At 45.3% G+C, this 20,187-nt stretch overlaps 1 protein-coding gene across 3 annotated transcripts in view; it reads left to right on the plus strand.

Moving 5' to 3' along the window:
• LOC139227820 (ankyrin repeat and SAM domain-containing protein 1A-like) overlaps window positions 1-20,187 on the plus strand; it is a 482,026-nt gene that overhangs the window by 110,394 nt on the left and 351,445 nt on the right. For all 3 annotated transcript variants that reach the window (XM_070858888.1, XM_070858889.1, XM_070858890.1), the window contains exons 2-3: window positions 4,584-4,740; window positions 10,352-10,414. In XM_070858888.1, the coding sequence (XP_070714989.1) occupies window positions 4,584-4,740; window positions 10,352-10,414 (220 nt within the window). The remainder of the gene's footprint in view (window positions 1-4,583; window positions 4,741-10,351; window positions 10,415-20,187) is intronic.

The following is a 20,187-nucleotide window of genomic DNA, read 5'->3' on the forward strand; positions in this document are numbered from 1 at the left end:
CCCTCTCCTCTCTGCCCTCTCCTCCTCTGCCCTCTCCTCTCTGCCCTCTCCTCTCTGCCCTCTCCTCTCTGCCCTCTCCTCTCTGCCCTCTCCTCTCTGCCCTCTCCTCTCTGCCCTCTCCTCTCTGCCCTCGCCTCCTCTCCTCCGCCCTCGCCTCCTCTCCTCCGCCCTCGCCCTCTCTCCTCCGCCCTCGCCCTCTCTCCTCCGCCCTCGCCCTCTCTCCTCCGCCCTCGCCCTCTCTCCTCCGCCCTCGCCCTCTCTCCTCCGCCCTCGCCCTCTCTCCTCCGCCCTCGCCCTCTCTCCTCCGCCCTCGCCCTCTCTCCTCCGCCCTCGCCCTCTCTCCTCCGCCCTCGCCCTCTCTCCTCCGCCCTCGCCCTCTCTCCTCCGCCTCGCCCTCTCTCCTCCGCCCTCGCCCTCTCTCCTCCGCCCTCGCCCTCTCTCCTCCGCCCTCGCCCTCTCTCCTCCGCCCTCGCCCTCTCTCCTCCGCCCTCGCCCTCTCTCCTCCGCCTCGCCCTCTCTCCTCCGCCCTCGCCCTCTCTCCTCCGCCCTCGCCCTCTCTCCTCCGCCCTCGCCCTCTCTCCTCCGCCCTCGCCCTCTCTCCTCCGCCCTCGCCCTCTCTCCTCCGCCCTCGCCCTCTCTCCTCCGCCCTCGCCCTCTCTCCTCCGCCCTCGCCCTCTCTCCTCCGCCCTCGCCCTCTCTCCTCCGCCCTCGCCCTCTCTCCTCCGCCCTCGCCCTCTCTCCTCCGCCCTCGCCCTCTCTCCTCCGCCCTCGCCCTCTCTCCTCCGCCCTCGCCCTCTCTCCTCCGCCCTCGCCCTCTCTCCTCCGCCCTCGCCCTCTCTCCTCCGCCCTCGCCCTCTCTCCTCCGCCCTCGCCCTCTCTCCTCCGCCCTCGCCCTCTCTCCTCCGCCCTCGCCCTCTCTCCTCCGCCCTCGCCCTCTCTCCTCCGCCCTCGCCCTCTCTCCTCCGCCCTCGCCCTCTCTCCTCCGCCCTCGCCCTCTCTCCTCCGCCCTCGCCCTCTCTCCTCCGCCCTCGCCCTCTCTCCTCCGCCCTCGCCCTCTCTCCTCCGCCCTCGCCCTCTCTCCTCCGCCCTCGCCCTCTCTCCTCCGCCCTCGCCCTCTCTCCTCCGCCCTCGCCCTCTCTCCTCCGCCCTCGCCCTCTCTCCTCCGCCCTCGCCCTCTCTCTCCGCCCTCGCCCTCTCTCCTCCGCCCTCGCCCTCTCTCCTCCGCCCTCGCCCTCTCTCCTCCGCCCTCGCCCTCTCTCCTCCGCCCTCGCCCTCTCTCCTCCGCCCTCGCCCTCTCTCCTCCGCCCTCGCCCTCTCTCCTCCGCCCTCGCCCTCTCTCCTCCGCCCTCGCCCTCTCTCCTCCGCCCTCGCCCTCTCTCCTCCGCCCTCGCCCTCTCTCCTCCGCCCTCGCCCTCTCTCCTCCGCCCTCGCCCTCTCTCCTCCGCCCTCGCCCTCTCTCCTCCGCCCTCGCCCTCTCTCCTCCGCCCTCGCCCTCTCTCCTCCGCCCTCGCCCTCTCTCCTCCGCCCTCGCCCTCTCTCCTCGCCCTCGCCCTCTCTCCTCCGCCCTCGCCCTCTCTCCTCCGCCCTCGCCCTCTCTCCTCCGCCCTCGCCCTCTCTCCTCCGCCCTCGCCCTCTCTCCTCCGCCCTCGCCCTCTCTCCTCCGCCCTCGCCCTCTCTCCTCCGCCCTCGCCCTCTCTCCTCCGCCCTCGCCCTCTCTCCTCCGCCCTCGCCCTCTCTCCTCCGCCCTCGCCCTCTCTCCTCCGCCCTCGCCCTCTCCTCCGCCCTCGCCCTCTCTCCTCCGCCCTCGCCCTCTCTCCTCCGCCCTCGCCCTCTCTCCTCCGCCCTCGCCCTCTCTCCCGCCCTCGCCCTCTCTCCTCCGCCCTCGCCCTCTCTCCCCCGCCCTCCGCCCCCCCCCGCCCTCGCCCTCGCCCTCTCTCCCCCCCCCCCCGCCCTCGCCCTCTCTCCCCCCCCGCCCTCGCCCTCTCTCCCCCCCCGCCCTCGCCCTCTCCCCCCCCCGCCCTCGCCCTCTCTCCCCCCCCGCCCTCGCCCTCTCTCCCCCCCCCGCCCTCGCCCTCTCTCCCCCCCCCGCCCTCGCCCTCTCTCCCCCCCCCCGCCCTCGCCCTCTCTCCCCCCCCCGCCCTCGCCCTCTCTCCCCCCCCCGCCCTCGCCCTCTCTTCCCCCCCCCGCCCTCGCCCTCTCTCCCCCCCCCGCCCTCGCCCTCTCTCCCCCCCCCCCCGCCCTCGCCCTCTCTCCCCCCCCCCGCCCTCGCCCTCTCTCCCCCTCTTCTCTTTCTTACGCCTGATTTCTAAGTGTAGACAACATTTTTGAGCGTACAAAAATCTACACTTATTCCATTCTAAGTTAGTTTGGAGTAATTTTTGGAAGCCTAAACTTGCAAAACAGGCGTAAGTGGCCGGACATGCCCCCTTTTGGGAAAAAAAAATCTTTTCTGAAATGAAACTGTTCTAACTCATTAGAACTGGAGCAAACTAAATGCCGAGAATTGCAATTTCTAAGATGCTCCATTCTAAACTAGTTGCTCCAGAAAAATATGAGCAACTCGGGCTGAAACTTGACCCCTATGATACTCAAGTATAAGTAAGTGACTTCCTTAAATTGAACTTCGCTTTCATAAACTTGAATATCATAAACATTTACGTAGACACTGAAAATCATTTCCCCATGGTGCGTCGGAAGTGCACTGGGGTGGCTGCCTGCTGTTACAGGATGTGGGTTTGCACCTGCAGTTTCTGTGGGGTAGTGCAAGGTCATCCACTTAGGATCTGCGAAAGACCAATCAGTATTTTTTTATGGCGAGAGACTGAACTGTGGATGAGCAAAAGGATTTGGGTGTCCATTTACACAAATCACTAAAAAGGTACAAAAAGTAATCAAAAAGGCTGATGGAATGTTGGCCTTTATCTCGAGAGGGTTGGAATGCAAAAGGGAGGAAGTTGAGCTTCACTTGGGCAGACCCCATCTGGGGTACGGTATTTAATTTTGGGCATCAAACATCTGAAAAGAGATAGAAAGAGAAAATGCTGGGAACGCTCAGCAGGTCAGACACGTCTGTGGCGAGAGAAATAGTTAACATTTCAGGTCAACGGCCTTTCATTAGAACTTTCAAAGATACGAAGACAGATATACTGTGTATTGGTCTTCGAGAGTAAACAGCGCAGATTCACCAGAATGATACCAATAGCTAAATCATGAGGACATGTCGCATGAACTTGGTTTGTATCCCCTTGAATTTAGAAGGTTGAAGGGTGACTTAATCGATTTCTTGAGAATTGAAAAGGCATTCGACAGGATACAAAAGGAGAAACTATTTCCTCTGGTGGAGGAATCCAAAATAAGGGGACATCATAATATTACAGTTAGGCTATTTAGGACTGAAATCAGGAATCACTTTCTCAGAGTAGTGAAAACCTGGATCTTGCTGGGTCAATTGAAATTTTCAAGACTAAGATTGATAGATTTTTGTGAGGTAATGACACTGAGGGATAGGGATCAAAGGCAGGAAAATTGAGTTGAGTTACAGATCAGACATGATCTAATTGAATGGTTGAATAGGCTTGAGGAGTTGAATGGTCTCCTATGTTCCTCACGTTGTCAGCTCGAGAAGTGGTCCACCACAGAAGGTTACATTTGAAGACGAGGAGATTGGGTTGCACGTAGGAATAAAATTTGCTCGAGTCCCACTCTGGGATCTCTATTGTACCTCCGAGGCATAGTGCAGTCGTACTCTGGGAGAAGATGGTATTACCCACTTTCTTACCTGTGGATGATGTATGTGGTGTGTGATGGCCACAAAAAGAATAGAGAATTAAAAATACATCTTTTTATAAAATAAAGATCTTTTTTATATTCGTCATAGAATGTTGGTGTCGTTGGCAAGGCCAGCATTTATAAAAACATAACATAAGAAATAGGAGCAGGAGTAGGCCATTTGGTAAGATCATGGCTGATCTGATCATGCACTCAGCTCCACTTCCCTGCCCGCTCCCCATAACCCCTTTATTCCCTTATTGCTCAAAAATCTGTCTATCCCCATCAAATATATTCAATGACCCAGCCTCCAGAGCTCTCCACAGATTTACAACCCTCTGAGAAGAAATTCCTCCTCGTCTCAGTTTTAAATGGGCAGCCCCTTATTCTGAGACCATACCCCCAAGTTTTAGTTTCCCCACATTTTCCCACATTCTACTCCATCTGCCAAATTTTTGCCTACTCATTTAGCCTATCTACATCCCTTTGCAGATTGTATGTGTCCTAACAATTTGCGCTCTCACCAACTTTGTATCACCAGCAAACTTGGCTACATTACACTCAGTCCCTTCATCCAAGTCATTAATATAGATTGTAAATAGTTGAGGACCCAGCTTCAAACCCTGCGGCACTTCACTCGTCACTGTTTACCAACCGGAAATTGTGTAGTAAACATTTAATTATGGTTAATTCAGAACACTTGGTAAGCCATGCACTCAGTAATAATGTAGGCAGACCACCTCTGAGTACTGTAGGATTTTATAATTGTGGTTAATGTTTTAAGATTTGTTTAATATGTTTGTTTTTGCCAATAGGGAAGTTGTTGAAATGCTGCTGAAGAATGAAGCTTCCACTAACATTGCAGATAGCAAGGGATGCTATCCGCTTCACCTGGCTGCTTGGAAAGGAGATGCACATATAGTCCGACTTCTTATTCATCAAGGACCGTCCCATGCAAAAGTCAACGAACAGGTCTGAAGTCTTCGAAGGGTTTGTGAAAAGTAGTGTTAGAGGATATTTGTTTTATAAATGATGGGATGTATCTTAATTTCACATTTCCTCTTGTTGACATTCAGGTACTGTCAAAAACTCTTACAAAGAGATGGGGAGCAAATAAGTAGTTCTGATCAGGGATTTATCTTGTCATGGTCTAAACTCGTCTGCTGAGCTATCTTGGCAGAAGCTTCATTATAATAGGTTTACAGTAGGCGTTTCTTGCAGCAAGGTTTTACAGTAATTGTGGCACAATAGTAAAGCCCTAAATGTATTCCTATTACTTTTGTACTGTAAATCTGCTTTCGTGCTATTTCCAGTAGAACGCACAAGTCTCTTGGACTGAGCACTGACTTCCACATAATCCATGAAAATCTCTTGGGATATAGGCATACCTGGAGCGACATTCAGCATTCCATTTTTAGGTACTCATGAGGCTTGCTCATAAACACAGTCACATAGAGAAATAACAATGCAAGCCACTGCTCACCAGCAGCTAACATTTCCTTGACCTGTCCTATGTTCCATCAGTTTGATCACGAACACCAGCCACATGAACTCGAAGTGCCAGTCAAAATGTTTTGTTGCAGCTGGTGTTTGTATCGAACAAAAAAACCCACCTTCCTTTGTTACTGAATTATGTTTTTAACCCTTGTGGAAATTTAATCAGGGAACCAACACCTAGCCACTTTAAAAAAACAAAATATGTTGGCCTCAATTGTTTTGAGCCTTCTATATTGTTTGCAACCTTCTTAAGGTTGTGGAATGAACAGTGAATGAATCAAAAGTAATTTGTTCCTAAGAGCATTGCAAATGAGGGAAGGAAAACCTGAGGGCAGTATCTTCAGCATGAAATACTCCTTAATTTACCCAATTTCAAGGAACATGTTAGCACCTTGTGATGGCTTCAGCCTAATGTTTTCCCCCTGTGTCACTATCACTATGTTGCTTGACATATAGCTGTAGCCAAGCAGTGCTACGTTTTCCCATCTGGGTCTCGTCACGGCCAGCCCACACTGGTATATGTGTGCGCACTAGGTCCGTGCAGCAGAACTGGTCTCCAGTCGTCTTGGGTAATCCTTGCCTCTGGACCAAGATCTGGCAGTGTGAAGCCCGTGTGGTGGCTGGTGTGCAACGGCAACCACACATTTAAAAAAAATAAAATAAAAATCCACACACTGGCATCTTCCACCCTCCAAGATGTAGTTCAGGATCTACCTGTGAACTCGTCCCTTTTTGGCGTGGAAGCAAGTCATCCTCACTTCGAGGGACTGCCTATGATGATGATGGGTCTCGTCCAGAATAGCATCCAAGCCAATCTGTAGCGCTGTCTTCCAGGTAATTCAATAGAGCTTAAAAATAGAGCTAAAATGGTCACGACCACACTTGCTGATTAAAAGCTTCAAAGTTGCTGCATTTTAAATAACTGCTCAATTTCCCCTTTTCTCCACCCCTGCTCTTGTGTTTCCCACAAGTTGCATCAGACAAATAAAAGTCGCCCACAATAAGGGACTGGTTACTCACACATTTCAGATCTTTTTCAGGAATTTATTGCTCAGCTCCCCAACAATTTAAAATACAGCTTTTGGATTCAAGATCACTTTGGTTTTTTTTTTACACGGGGGGACAAAACTCTGGGCATTCATTTTGTTGTTGAACAACCCTTGAAAATGTGCTCATTCTATCTCACAATGTGAGTAAATGTGTTCATTATTCAGAACTATCTGGGCAAATAATGATTCTCATCAAAAGGAGAAACTGCTAAAAGACAGACTGATATGCTGAGAATAATTAATTGTCTCTTACTTTTTGGGTGCCTTGAAGAATAATTCCAGTTTGGAGGGTGGCGGCGGGGGGGGGTGTGTCAAATTGAAGTTTGGGGTGGGTTATGCCTCTGCTGTTTGCTTTCTTTCAGTATTGAATACATCAAAATTGTTTGCTCCCAAATCATTTGCACTGGCCTCATTTTGGTTTGAAATTTAAGGGAAGAGTTAGAAAATAAATATTGAAAATTTATGCACATGTAATGTACTTGCAGTGATCTATATATACTGTTTAAAATAACAGGCCAGTGCACTTGTATTGAATATCTGTAGGATGAAAAATATTGGTGTCTTTTGTATTTATGATGTGTTGTATTACATGTCTATATACTAACCTCCAAATAATTGTATATTATGGAGACTGAGAAATCTGGACACACACTGCTTTTATACAAACATGGCAGACTGACGTGTACACACAACAGCACTTGGGATACTTAGTACACTTCAACTCGGTAGGTCAGCACAATATTTTAAAACTTACTTTGATTGCTTTTTCATGCACATCAACGAGAGAGAGTATTGGTCCCAGGGAGTGGAATATTTTCCCACTGTGCCTGCCCTCTGACAGCAGGAAGAATTTTGTCTGGTATAGTATAATTGTATAGTAAACCTCCTTGTACTCTGCCCCAACAGTATACCTGAACTCTAATCTCAGTAGAGTGCACCCAACTATACCAGTTGTGAATTTCTCCTTAGACTGTGTCTGACTGAGATATTCAGAATAGTGCAACTTTGTGCCAATTTGTATTTTTAGATCTGTCCTGATATTTTTTTTTAAAGATTGAAATTGCCCAAACTTCCTTTTTGAGCACAAATCTTTGAAACATGATCATCACTTTGGGGTTCATCAGAGTTTAACATTAACAATATGTTGAACTTACATGTTCTGAACTAGATAGATTTATTTATTTATTAGGGTTTGAAATTGAGGACCCAGATCCTCGTTCATTGACCTCAGAAGTGATTGGTTTTGAAACTACTGCTTTTTTGGGAAGCGCTACATATTTACAGAAAAAAATCAAAATTCTCCTAGTTCTTGGCAGCAGCTAAAGTTTGATTTCTTTGCTTTTGTATCTATTAAGTGTAACGTGCACAATTAGATTTTGTATAACCTGCATGAGATAAATGTATCTACAAAGTTATCCTCCACCAAATAGTTTAAGACTCATTTGAGCATAGCATTCGGTCGAGTCACACGATATTTGGTTACTTGTTTTATTTTTAACACACGGGAATAATTTTAATTTCCTGGTTCTTACTGACTTAGTACCTCTATCTCTTTCCCATTGCTTTTTGAAAGAAATACAAATAATTGCACCGAGGCACTGTGTTGATCTGTGATCATGGCCATAGGCATTGCAAGTATTTTGTATACTTTTGGGCAAGAACTGAAACTAGGATCATTCTGAAAAGACCGCAAAGTCCAGTGTTTAGAAGATTTGGAAATTGCTTCAGGTCTATACTAAAATTCAGCCATTTTATTTTCTTGCATCTGACACAATTAATTCTGCAATTGTATTTTGCTATTAACATGAAGTTTTATTGCAAGCCTGAGTTATACAATGTAGCAGACTCTCTGTTGGTACTTAAGAATGTAATCAATAACTCACTATTTCACTTTTTGTGGTTGATGAGCAAAACAGAAGGAATCCCTCTGTTTGTCCTGTTCCTCAAAGCTAAATGAAAATTGTGCTATCAACTATACCGTTGATCATCATCAATTCTGCACATATTCTGGATATTATCACTGTATTTGATTTTTACCGAACTTGGTTTTCTCTCTGGTTTCATAACAGTTCCAAAACTTCTCCCCTATATTTTAGAAGCTATACTTTTTCAATGATCTGTCATTAGTAAAGGTACTTGACCTGAGGATCAACAGTTGCCCTGTTTGCTGTAGTAGATAGAATCTCGATCTATGCTGCCAAATGGCCTTTAGACAATAACAAACAATCTGTGTATAATTAGAGATGTATAGTTTCAGAAAATACTAAAAGTACAATATGAAAAACTAGATATACAATGAGATTCTATAATTGGTCAGTTACCCTTTGTAAGAACATCTTGAGATGTGTAAAGAAAATCTCTGGCTATTGGACAAAATTAGATCTCTGGCAAATTGAATTAACTTTGTTGTTAAACTCAGAAAAGGGTAAAACAGTCAGTTTAAAGAATCAATTTTTACAATGCAGCAAGGCTGCTCTATGTATGAAAATATCATGCCAAAATTAGAGTTCAAGGGTGTTTGGGCATTGCATAATTATAATTTGTTAACTCAAATTATTTACAGAAATCCTGTTCGCAAACAAAAAGTTTTATAATATGTTATGCCTAAAACTGTGCTTGAGGTTGGAGAATGCTTTAGATGGACTACTTTCATCCACTCAAAATTGCACCTGATCGTTTTATTGATATGATGGTGTATGCACGTTTACACTTACAATCTTTAATTTGTTTAGCTTAATTACTTTTAAATCATTGTGACTGAATACTTCGATTTATTATGAGGGCCCTTTTTAAAAAAAAAAAAAAAATGGTTTGTGTTCAGACAAAAATAGTGTAATTTGTTATTTGGTGCATTTCTAGAGATGCTAGATTTGCCTTAAACCAGGTTATTTTGCACTAGTGGGAAAAATCTTGGCATTGAAAGCATTAGGTATTGTGCAGATAAAACAGTATCGTATCCCACCCTTCCAAATGCTTATTTTGAAATGATCTATTTAACTCTCATCAGGTACTGTAAAACCATCAAATAAACTACAGTGCTCAATGCTGGCATTTCACGCGACGGTGCAGCATGCTGATGACTTTGCCACACCAAGTGCTGTATGTGCTGTGCATGCATGCAGTTTCCTTCATTTGCTGCTTCACCTTCTGTATAAACATGCTTGTGCTACCATGTAAACTGTGGGGGAGAAAGTAGAATGAGCCCACTTTTTCAGGTCACTTTTGAATCCCTATTGGGTCTTTTACCTTGATCTGCTTGGTCAGTTCAATTGTTGTTTAAACAAAAAAATGGTGTGCAAGTTGGCTTATTTTAGTTAATTCCATACATTACAGTAAAAGATTACTCAAGTGTACTCTATTTAAAAAGCAAGGGTATTTTAGTAGCTACTCAATCCTGATACGTATGGTTAATAAAATACTTGTAAACCAACCTTTTTTGTTAATCGGGAAGTGGCCAAGTGGCTGTGGGGAAAAAAAAATGGCAACTGTTGTCCGTTTGCAGCAGGGATGCACACGAGCTGCTTTTTAAAATTATTATGGATAATTAAGTTTTTTTTAAAGAAAAAATTGAAGACTCTGCTGCTTTAAGCAACCCATTTCTAGATGTGAAAGCGATTCTTTTTATTACTACAGACACTCTCAACTTCCTGGAGCAGTGGGCCAGCTGCTACACCTTGAAAATAAAATGCTATTGTTAGTATGTACACAAGAATACTCAAGCTGGATACTTAAAAATAGTTCTTGGAACAGCGCCTATGAAGAAAATAATTGTTCCTAACATACTGGTCAAATTCTGATCTCGTGTGCATTCCTAGACTTTGTATAATTTAATTTTTGTTCCAAGTGTGTTTTTCAAACTTTTAACAGAAGAACTTGTATTTGAGTTTATGATTAAGTGCTCTCAGTACAGTATCTAAATTCTTACTGGTTATCTGCAACTGTTTTTAACTGTCATTGCATTTTATCACAATTCATTCATCATTATTTTTCAGTGTAACCTTATATTATCATTTGCATTTTCTTTCCTTCCCTCATAGAATGCTATTGAGAGCAAAGACCTCAAAAAGTATGGCCCTTTTGACCCTTATATGAATGCCAAGGTGTGTAGACCAATGTCTCTGTTTCACATTTCCTCTTCCTTGCCCACATTTCAGTTCCATCTTTCCTGTCATCTATGTTGCTGTATCTGTTTTATACCTATTGTTTCTTTTGTTCATGTTCTGTGTTGTTTGTTGTCTGCTTGAGTTTGAGACAATTTTAGGGATTTTTGTTAATATAAATGTGTATTCATAGAGAGCACTGAACTACAACAGTTAAAATTCCGATTACATAAGTGGTCAGGGATTTCTTTCAGTTGGAATGCAAACGCACTGTTTTATTATGCACTTAACAGATTAATGTTACATCCGCTATGAAAATGAGCCTGCATATACTAACTTATTTAACATGCTGTTTGAGCAATAACTGCAGACTAAACTCAGTCAAGATAAGTATGTTGATTCAAAGCCAGGTTCTTCAGCTGAGTTAATGTTTAGTTCACTGGAACAATCTGCAGCGAAGCCAGTGACTAATACTTAACCACCAAAAAAAGATAACTGTTATTAACATGCTATCCAAGCTATATTCTGCCTTTGAATTGTTTTTTCTGCATTTTGCAGTACTTGCAGCTGAGGGGACAGGTGAGAAACTTGTTTCTTGGCCTTGATCATCATGAAATCACTGACCAGAAGATGCAAATGATTAGCACGTGAGAGGGAGGGTGTTGAGGGGAAAGGGGGAGAGGGGATATTCAAATAATCCCACCTGCTATCTCATGCTCTTAGAACTACTTCCTCTGTATCCTCTGCTCTGCTCCACCTCCTCCCTCTCTCTTCCTTCTGCCCTTTTCCCCCCCGCCCCCGTCTCCAAATATCCCTTCTAAATCTGCTCAACTTCGGAACTTAATAAAATTATAGTTTGTATGTGCAATGCCATGGGCCATCGACAGGTAATATATTACAAGTCTTGGGTCTACGTTCACTTCCTGTTAACATTATAAATTCCTTTGTCCACGTTTGTGATGGAAACTGCCTGTGTAAATTAGTCAGGTTGTAATTCCCCAGTCGATATATTGAGAAGTCACCACTGTGGAAGGGTATAATTACTGCATGCCGTGGACCAATTATCCCTCGTCCTCTAACCTTGCTTCAACTGAATACTGCACTTGATCATAACTGCCTTGGGGTGTAACTTATCTTCTAATCAGCTGCCCATTATACACCCCGCCTGATTTACCTTTCCATTGAAGTCAATAGGTGGCGATATAATGGCCGGCTGATACACTACTGCTCGTTTTGCACCCCTGCCGAAGTTGAATTTTACTCTCCCTTGTGCAATCCAATATAAATTGTAAAAAAAACTTAGAACGGCTTTAATATTAATGCTGAAATAAAAAGGAAAATCTCCACTACACAAATGGATTACATATGTGCATCAAGAAAAAAAAATGGAAAATAGCAAGAAAAAAATGCATAGGTTATGTTGGTGCTTATTTAAAATGAAGGAAAAGCAAGTCACATCAGATATGCCATTTGCACAGTGCAAGCTAAATACTATGGTCTATCATTTTCCCCCCATTCCCTCCTTGAACTCTGATGAAATATGCACTTTTGTATACAGTAAATACTCCCAGACACATTACAATTATTTTATGAATAGTATTTTATTTATATTTTGTATTGGCATTAAGACTAGCTTACCTAAAAGTTCCACATTTTGATTATCTGTGCTTTTGCCAATTGTTGACCTACACATGCTGTATTATAAAATTATTCATAAAATCCATGCAAACAACATATAGAATATATATTACATAAATGAGCATTAGCCAAAGGCAGTAATTGTTGCCATGGTTATATGCATGAGAATCTTTTTATTTAAAAAGAAATAGACCGTTATGGTGTCAACAACATAAATTTATAATTAATTTGTTGTGCACTTATAACGGTGGATTTCTTGGCATGTCGGATTATATGTTGTCTGATAATAGAAATGTTTTATCATATAATGCACAAAGCATTATTCTGTACATTGCCACTGGAGATCCACTCGTAATATACAAAATGTCCTGGATATAGCATGCACTCCTTGTAAGTATCAGTGTTGCAAGTTGAGGGTCCTGCCTTAGATATTCTCTGGAATACAGCAACGTTAGTCACTTCTGTAAGCAGCCTGTGTGTCTTGGGTTTAAGGATGTGCCAAATGTCTAACTATTTGAAAATGTAACTCATGATTATAATATTGTATCCCCTCATGATCTGAATCGGATATTTTTCACGTGCTGCTTCTGAATCTTTGAAGGCGCCCAGAGGAAATACTTGGTAAAACTGGATATTAACTGTTCAACTTTTATTTCACAATGAGTGAACCTACAGAGCAGCACTGTGATCAGATTCATGTCGTTTAATCACGACAACTTGTCTTGGTGCGATAATATAAAATAATGAACGTTTCACTTTTGCACATCGGTGAGTTATCTTGACAAAATAATTACTAACTACTGTCTTGCATGTTCATCTTGTGGGCCTGACCAAAGCGTGCCCTCGCAGCTTTCCGAAGGAGACTTGACTGCCTATGTCTCTGTCTCTGTTTTTATCAGTATCTGTCCACAGCTAGAAGGAAAGGCCTGTATGATCACCCATGCTGCGTGCATGGGACCAGGAACTTCCCAACACAGCGGGCGTGAAGTATTTACTGATGACCGAGACAGCCTAACTATTTGCTTATTGTGTACAGTCTTTGGGAAAATAACATCGCAAAATCAACGAGATGTTAATATTTTAACCACTATTTGTCTGTTTTTTTTAAATTTACACTTTGTGAATACACTTGCTTTAAAGTTCAACATTTAAATGCAATCTCCCGCCCCCCCAATTCTTTCTGTGGAAAAATGGTCAAAATGTCGCTTTTATTTGCTATAACACAATGGCTCCAAGTTTCCACACGCGACGAAAAAGGCGCACCTCAGAGCTGGGCACCTGTTTTTCGCGCCGAAAACTGCGCCGGAAAAAAAGTGCGGTATTCTGGGAGCTCGATGTCTGCTTGGCGCGGCACACGGGGCGGAGCCGACCACTCGCGCCGATTTTGGAAGTAGGAGGGGGCGGGTACAATTGAAATGAGGCTTCTTGGTGCCGGAAACCCTGCGCGTGTGCATTGGAGCGTTCACGCATGCGCAGTCTGAAGTAAACATTGGCACTCGGCCATTTTTAAAAGTACTGCAGAAAAAGTGAAGATTTGTTTCTTGGACCCCTGCAAAGGCTTGTATTTTAATTTTCTTGATATTTCTGTGTGTGAGGGAGTGCTTTGAGCAGCACTGCTGAATAAATCACCTGCTGAAATCAGTGAGTTCAGCTTTTCACTGCTAAACTTGCAGAACCGGTGCTGCATTGGTACATGCAAATTAAGGACTGTGTGTTTGGAGAAATAAGAGTGCCAATTCAACTTTGCAATGGATCAACGTTCACCAAGAACAAAGAATTTCTTGCATGAGGAAGTGGAGATATTAGTCAACGTAATTGAGCAGAGATGGCAGGAGCTAGATACCAGCAATAGAGGTCGCATAAAAGTGCCACCAAAAGAAATGAAGAAACGCTGGAACCAAGTTGCAGAAGATTACTGCGCAGTGGTGCATACCAGGAGATCTGGAAGTCAGTGTAAAAAGAAATGGCACGAACTTGGTCAAGTAGTTAGTGTAAGTAATATTTCCCATATTTAATTTAATCGTAATTGTAACCTGGCTATCTGTATGTCCCACCTTGCAGACTGACACACTCTGTAAAAAGTTATATTTTACTCTTTGCAGAAGAAATTGGCCCACAACAAAAGGGAGGCAACTCGGACAGGACGAGGCGTGCCCAATCTGCATCCACTGACACCCTTGGAACAGAGGGTAGCTGCTATGCTGAGTCGTACATGGAGAAAAGCAATCGGTACAGCACAAGCTGGGCCCGCACGCGAGGAAGAGGGTAAGTCCTGAAAATGCATCATGGCCCTTTAAATCAACCTGCTGCCTGGCCTGCTATGTGTGAGCGTACTCATGCCACCCACCCGGCCCCCTCCCTTGCTGTTAAGCATTTGACTGTTCGGATGTATTTTGCAGAACATGATGATGATGATGATGATGACGATGCTGCTGCTGCCAACCCTGAGGATCCTGAGGGTACAGAACAAGAACCAGTACAACCAGCTGCGGACGATCCAGACTGGATGATGGCAGCGATGACTGAAATGTCTGCAGGGGAGAGCTTCCAATTTAATGTTTATGAGCCCCCATCAAGGGGCATCAGTGTTTCAACCCCTAGCATAGGTCTTGGTTCCACCTTCCATGGTTTTGCTTCCGATGTTGCGGGTCCCAGTGGTGCTGCTGGTATAATGCAGCATTCTACAGTCAGTGCACTACCATCCCAGCCTGCGCCTCCCTCTCGCATAGGTTCTGGTTCCACCTACTATGGTTTTGATTCCGACGCTTCGGGTCCCAGTGTTGCTGCTGATATCATGGAGCAGTTTACACCCATTCGTCCAACATCCCAGCCCACGGCTCGCACTCGAGTGCTGTCGTCTGGAACACCGAGCGTCCTACCGTTCCAGCCCGAGTCTCTCTCTCTCGTACTGCCGTCTGCAACACCGAGCGTCCTACCGTTCCAGCCCGAGTCTCTCTCTCTCTAGTACTGCCGTCTGGAACACAGAGCGTCCCACCGTCCGTGCCTGCGCCTCCCAGTGTAGTGGTGCCACGAGGCAGACCCAGGCAGAGGAGAAGGAGATTGGAGACACGCTCTCCTGAGATGCAGCGTGCAACAGATGCGGCTCAGGTTGTGGCATTGGGTGTGGAGACCAATGAGCTTACCCGATCACTCATCGGTGGCGTCAGTGCAGTAGTTGAAGAGTTGACGGTCCTGACGGGAGAAATAGCAGTAATGACACACGAACTTAGGGAGGGAATGTCCAGGGAGTGCAATCGACGGCACAGGCGGTCAGGGAGGGCATGCAAATGACGGCACAGGCCGTCAGGGAGGGCCTGGTTGAGGTAGCTGCTGTAATAAGGGCACACAGCCCTGCCAATCAAATGACACCCCCATGAGAAAGTGAACATTCACTGAGATGTGGATGAGACATGGTTGCAGCCTTTCTTTGCTGTTTTTGTTCTTGTTCTTGATGTAGCTGTAGTAGCGTTTTTCAAATTGAAATTGTTTTCTAAGTTTTGTAACTTTACAACTTATAAGGGATCTTATGGTTTTTAAGTGATCTTATAGTGTAAATGCTCTCTCATTTTTTTGTATCTTATTTAATTTTGCATCTAAAAAGTGATCTTGAAGTGTAAGTGTTCTTCAGAGTGTAAAATTTTTCACATAGAAAGTGTTTTGCAACTTTTGTAACTTTACAAGTTTATAAGTGATCTTCAAGAGTATATTAAAAAGTATAGTTTGATACAACAAATATTTTATTAGTGACGTTAACTTTTCAATAAAATATTTTTTCATTAAAACTGTTTCATGTTCCATTAACACAACACAACGTAGGAACAACTGCAAAGAATAAACATGTCCATATGCAAAAGTGGTCGCAGAGCCCTCGGGCATCAGTAGTTGAAGCATTCACGGATGAGCTGCTGGCGCAAGTCTCGAGCAATCGTTAAAGGGGCACGATGGACGGCCCTCCTCCGACCTCTTGCTCCGGCATCAGGCACTTGCATGCTTTCCTGATTGTCGTTATCATCCACATCCTGCTCTTCCGTAATACTATCATCATGCACTGGACCCTCACGTTGGTCTTCTGGTTCCATTACCCGCTCCTGCTGCCTCATGATGGCTAAGTTATGAAGCATGCAGCACACAACAGTGAAGTGACTGACAATCTGAGGAGAGTATTGCAACTGTCCTCCGGAATGGTCCAGGCATCGGAATAGCTGTTTCAATATGCCAATGGTCTTCTCAATGATGCTGCGCGTTGCAATGTGCGCTATGTTGTATTGACGGTCAGCTTCTGTCCGTGTCACCCATATGGGCGTCATGAGCCAGATGGTCAGGCTGTACCCTTTGTCTCCCAGTAGCCAGCTCTGCCCTTCTGGCTGCTGCTCAAACATGTCAGATAGAACGCTGTCGCGTAGGATGAACGCATCGTGGGTGCTGCCAGGGTATCTCGCAACGACTGACATGATGCGCTGCTTGTCGTCACACACAAGCTGCACATTGATAGAGTGGAAACCTTTCCTATTTCGGTACTGCTCAGATTCCTCCACGGGTGCTCGCAAGGCTATGTGGGTACAATCAATGCAGCCCTGTACCTTTGGGAAGCTGGCAATCCTGAAGAAGACCACAGCCCTCTCATGGATCGCTTGTGCGGTCATTGGGAAATTGATGAAGTCATTCCTTCACGCATAAAGTGCAGCCGTGACCTGGTAAACGCAGGCATGTATTGCACGTTGAGAGATGGCACACACATCTCCAGTTGTAGCCTGAAATGATCCCGAGGCATTGAAAGAAAGTGCAGCTGTTACCTTCACTTCAACAGACAAGGCAGTTGTCCTTCTGCTTCTGGGCTGCAAATCTGCTCTCACCATATCACAGATCTCAGTGACAACTTCTCTGCGAAAACGCAGTCTTTTCACACAATCAGCCTCGCTCATGTCCAGGTACGAGCGCCTGGTTCGATATTGTCGACGTGGGTAAGGTCTCCTGCCCATCAACCTACAGGTTACGACGTTCCTGGTGCGGTGAGCTCCAATCAATTCTCTCCTATGCAGTGAATTGATGGCAAACCATTGCATAATATGTGGTGTTGACAATGCAGCATCCATTCTGCAAATTTAAATATAAAACTGTCTATGCGGCTGCCTCTCCCTGTCCAAATGGACTCAGTCCCCCTCACAGCTCGAAGGCTGCTGCTGTATCTTTGACTGCCGGCCAGCCACTGACGCCGCCCCTAAAGCGTGGCCGAATGGCCTCAAGAACCTTAAAGAGCTGCGTGTGTCTTGCGTTGATTCTTCGGCTGCCGGCCAGCCACTGACGCCGCTGCTATCTCATGGCCAAATGGCCTCGAGTCCGTCCGGTGTTGCTTCTTCGCGGACAGCCACGAAGAGAATGAAGGCCTGCCTCAAGCACTGCAGCTCAGCTCGAAGCTTGCTGCCGCTGCTGTCGAGACACTGGCACCACACCGCTGCCTCTGTCTCCAACATGAAAGGCCTGCCGCAAGCACTGCAGCTCAGCTCGAAGGCTGCTTGCTGCCGCTGCCGTCGAGACACTTTGCCACACCGCTGCCTGAAAGGCCTGCCTGAAGCACTTTCACACAGGTAGGAACATGGTTTATTTAATCTTTTCTTTGCTTATAGATTTTTATTCAGATTGGATTTATTTGTATAAGTATAACAAAGGATTGATTGTAGAATTTAATGACTTCCCTTCCTCTCTTTCCCCCCCCCCCCCCACCTCGTTCCCTACGCCGAATTTGTAACCTGCGCCTGATTTTTTTAAAGTGTAGACAAGGTTTTTTCAAGCGTACAAAAATCTTCACTTACTCCATTCTAAGTTAGTTTGGAGTACGTTTTCACTCACGAAACTTTGAAATCAGGCGTCAGTGGCCGGACACGCCCCCTTTTGAAAAATAAATTCTGTTCCAAAGTGAAACTGTCTACCTGACTAGAACTGGAGGAAACTTAGGGCCCAAGTTTCCACATGATTTGCGCCTGATTTTTCGGAGCAACTAGTGGAGAACGGACTATCTTAGAAATCGCAATTCTACACTTTTTTTCTGCAGTTCTAGTCAGGTAGAACAGTTCTACTTTGGAACAGAATTTTTTCTTCAAAAGGGGGCGTGTTAGGTCACTGACGCCTGATTTCAAAGTTTCCACAGTGAAAACGTACTCCAAACTAACTTAGAATGGAGTAGGTGAAGATTTTTGTAGAACTGAAAAAACCTGTTCTACACACTTAAAAAATCAGGCGCAGGTTACAAATTAGGCGTCCAGAACGAGGTGAGGGGGTGGGGGGAGAGAAGGGAAGTCATTAAATTCTACAATAAATCCTTATTTATACTTCTACAAATATTATACAAATAAATCCAACCTGAATAAACATTTATAAGCAAAGAAAAGATTAAATAAACCATCTTCCTACCTGTGTAAAAGTGCTTCAGTCAGCTCAGCGATGTGGCGTCGTTCCCGCGAACGGGAGAGAGGGAGGGAGGGGCAGGCAGGCAGTAACCAGGCAGCAAGCAGCCTTCCACTTGAGGTGGAAGCCTTAGTCAACTCAGCGTCGTTCCCGCGAACGGGAGGGAGGGAGGGGCAGTGAGCAGGAAGCCTCAGTGCTGATGGCAATGTGCTTTTATTAAAAAATGTTCAAAAATTAAACAGCAACAAAGAATTACAAAAATGGCCGAGTGCTAATGTTTCCTTCACACTGCGCGCACGCGAACGCTCCAACGCCCACGCGCCCGCCCCCTCCCACTTACAAAATCGGCGCGAGTGTAGGCTCCGCCCCCCTCGGCGCCGCGCCAAACAGACAAGGAGCTGCAGGGATCTCCAGAATCGCGCGTTTTTTTTCCGGCGCCGTTTTAGGCGCGATAAATGGGCGCCCAGCTCGGAGGGGCGCCCGTTTTTTATCGTGTGGAAACTTGGGCCCTAAATGTGGAGAATTCCGATTTCTAAGATACTCTGTTCTACATCAGTTGCTCCTAAAAATCAGGAGCAAATCATGTGGAAACTTGGGGCCAATATTGCTGCCACCCCCAGTTTTATAAAGACGTGCATCTCCCGACTCACCATGAGCAATACTATTGAGATCTACTGGTCATGTAATAAAAGTAATATGTATGCACATTTCTTGTCTATCATCTTGCACTTCTCTATTGCCCTGAATTACAGGCAAATATATTATAATGCAAATTTCTTCTACAATTTATTTTTTGAAAAAAGAATCCAGCCATTTGGAATGGATAGGTACTGTGCCTTGTTAAAGCAGGATATAGAATGTTACTTTTTTTTTTAAAGACAGATTGTAACCTTCAAGAAAAAAAGCCAGACATTTCATCTTTGATTCTGACTTGAAGCCTGCAGAGCAATTAAATGTTGATCTCAGCTGCACAGTTCTAACAATAAGAACACGTACTGTCTACTTGTATAATTCAAAGTAGCAACAATCCTTGGATGAGAGGCTTGTCCGATGCGGAGAGATTAAGTAGATTGGGCCTATGCCCTCTGGAGTTTATAAGAATGAGTGGTGATCTCATTGAAACATGTAAGATTGTAAGGGGGTGGGGGGTGGTGGGATTGACAGAGTAGATGGTGAGAGATTGTTTCCCCTGGCTGAAGAGTCTAGAAGTTGGGGGCAAAGTCTCAGAATAAAGAGTCAGCCATTTAAGACCGAGATAAGGAATTTATTCACTCAGAGGATTGTGAATCTTTGGAATTCTCTCCTCCAAAGGGCTGTGGATGCTGAGTTGTACATCTATTCAAGGCTGAGATCGATAGAGTTTTGGACTCTAGCAGAATCAAGGGATATGGGGATCGAGTGGGTATGTAGAGTTTAGGTCGAAGATCAGCTATGATCTTCTTCAATGACGGAGCAGGCTCGAAGGGCTGTAAAGCCTACTCCTGCTAATAAGTTAGGTAAATTAAATAACATGGAAAAGTGTGTATTTAGTGCTTAAAAAATTGCATTATCAGATCATTTGAATTAAGAAATGACGACTCTAGCACCTAGAAGACTTAACAATGGCAAGAATAATTGGGCACTGAAAAATGGAGGAAGACCGATTTGGGATGGTGACAAAAGCGAGATCAAAAAGATTCAAAAGGACTCTTTGTGGGATAGGATGTCGGGTGCAAGTTTTGGATGAGTATGCA

The sequence above is a fragment of the Pristiophorus japonicus genome, chromosome 17 (genome assembly GCF_044704955.1).
Source record: "Pristiophorus japonicus isolate sPriJap1 chromosome 17, sPriJap1.hap1, whole genome shotgun sequence".
Taxonomy (NCBI): domain Eukaryota; kingdom Metazoa; phylum Chordata; class Chondrichthyes; family Pristiophoridae; genus Pristiophorus; species Pristiophorus japonicus.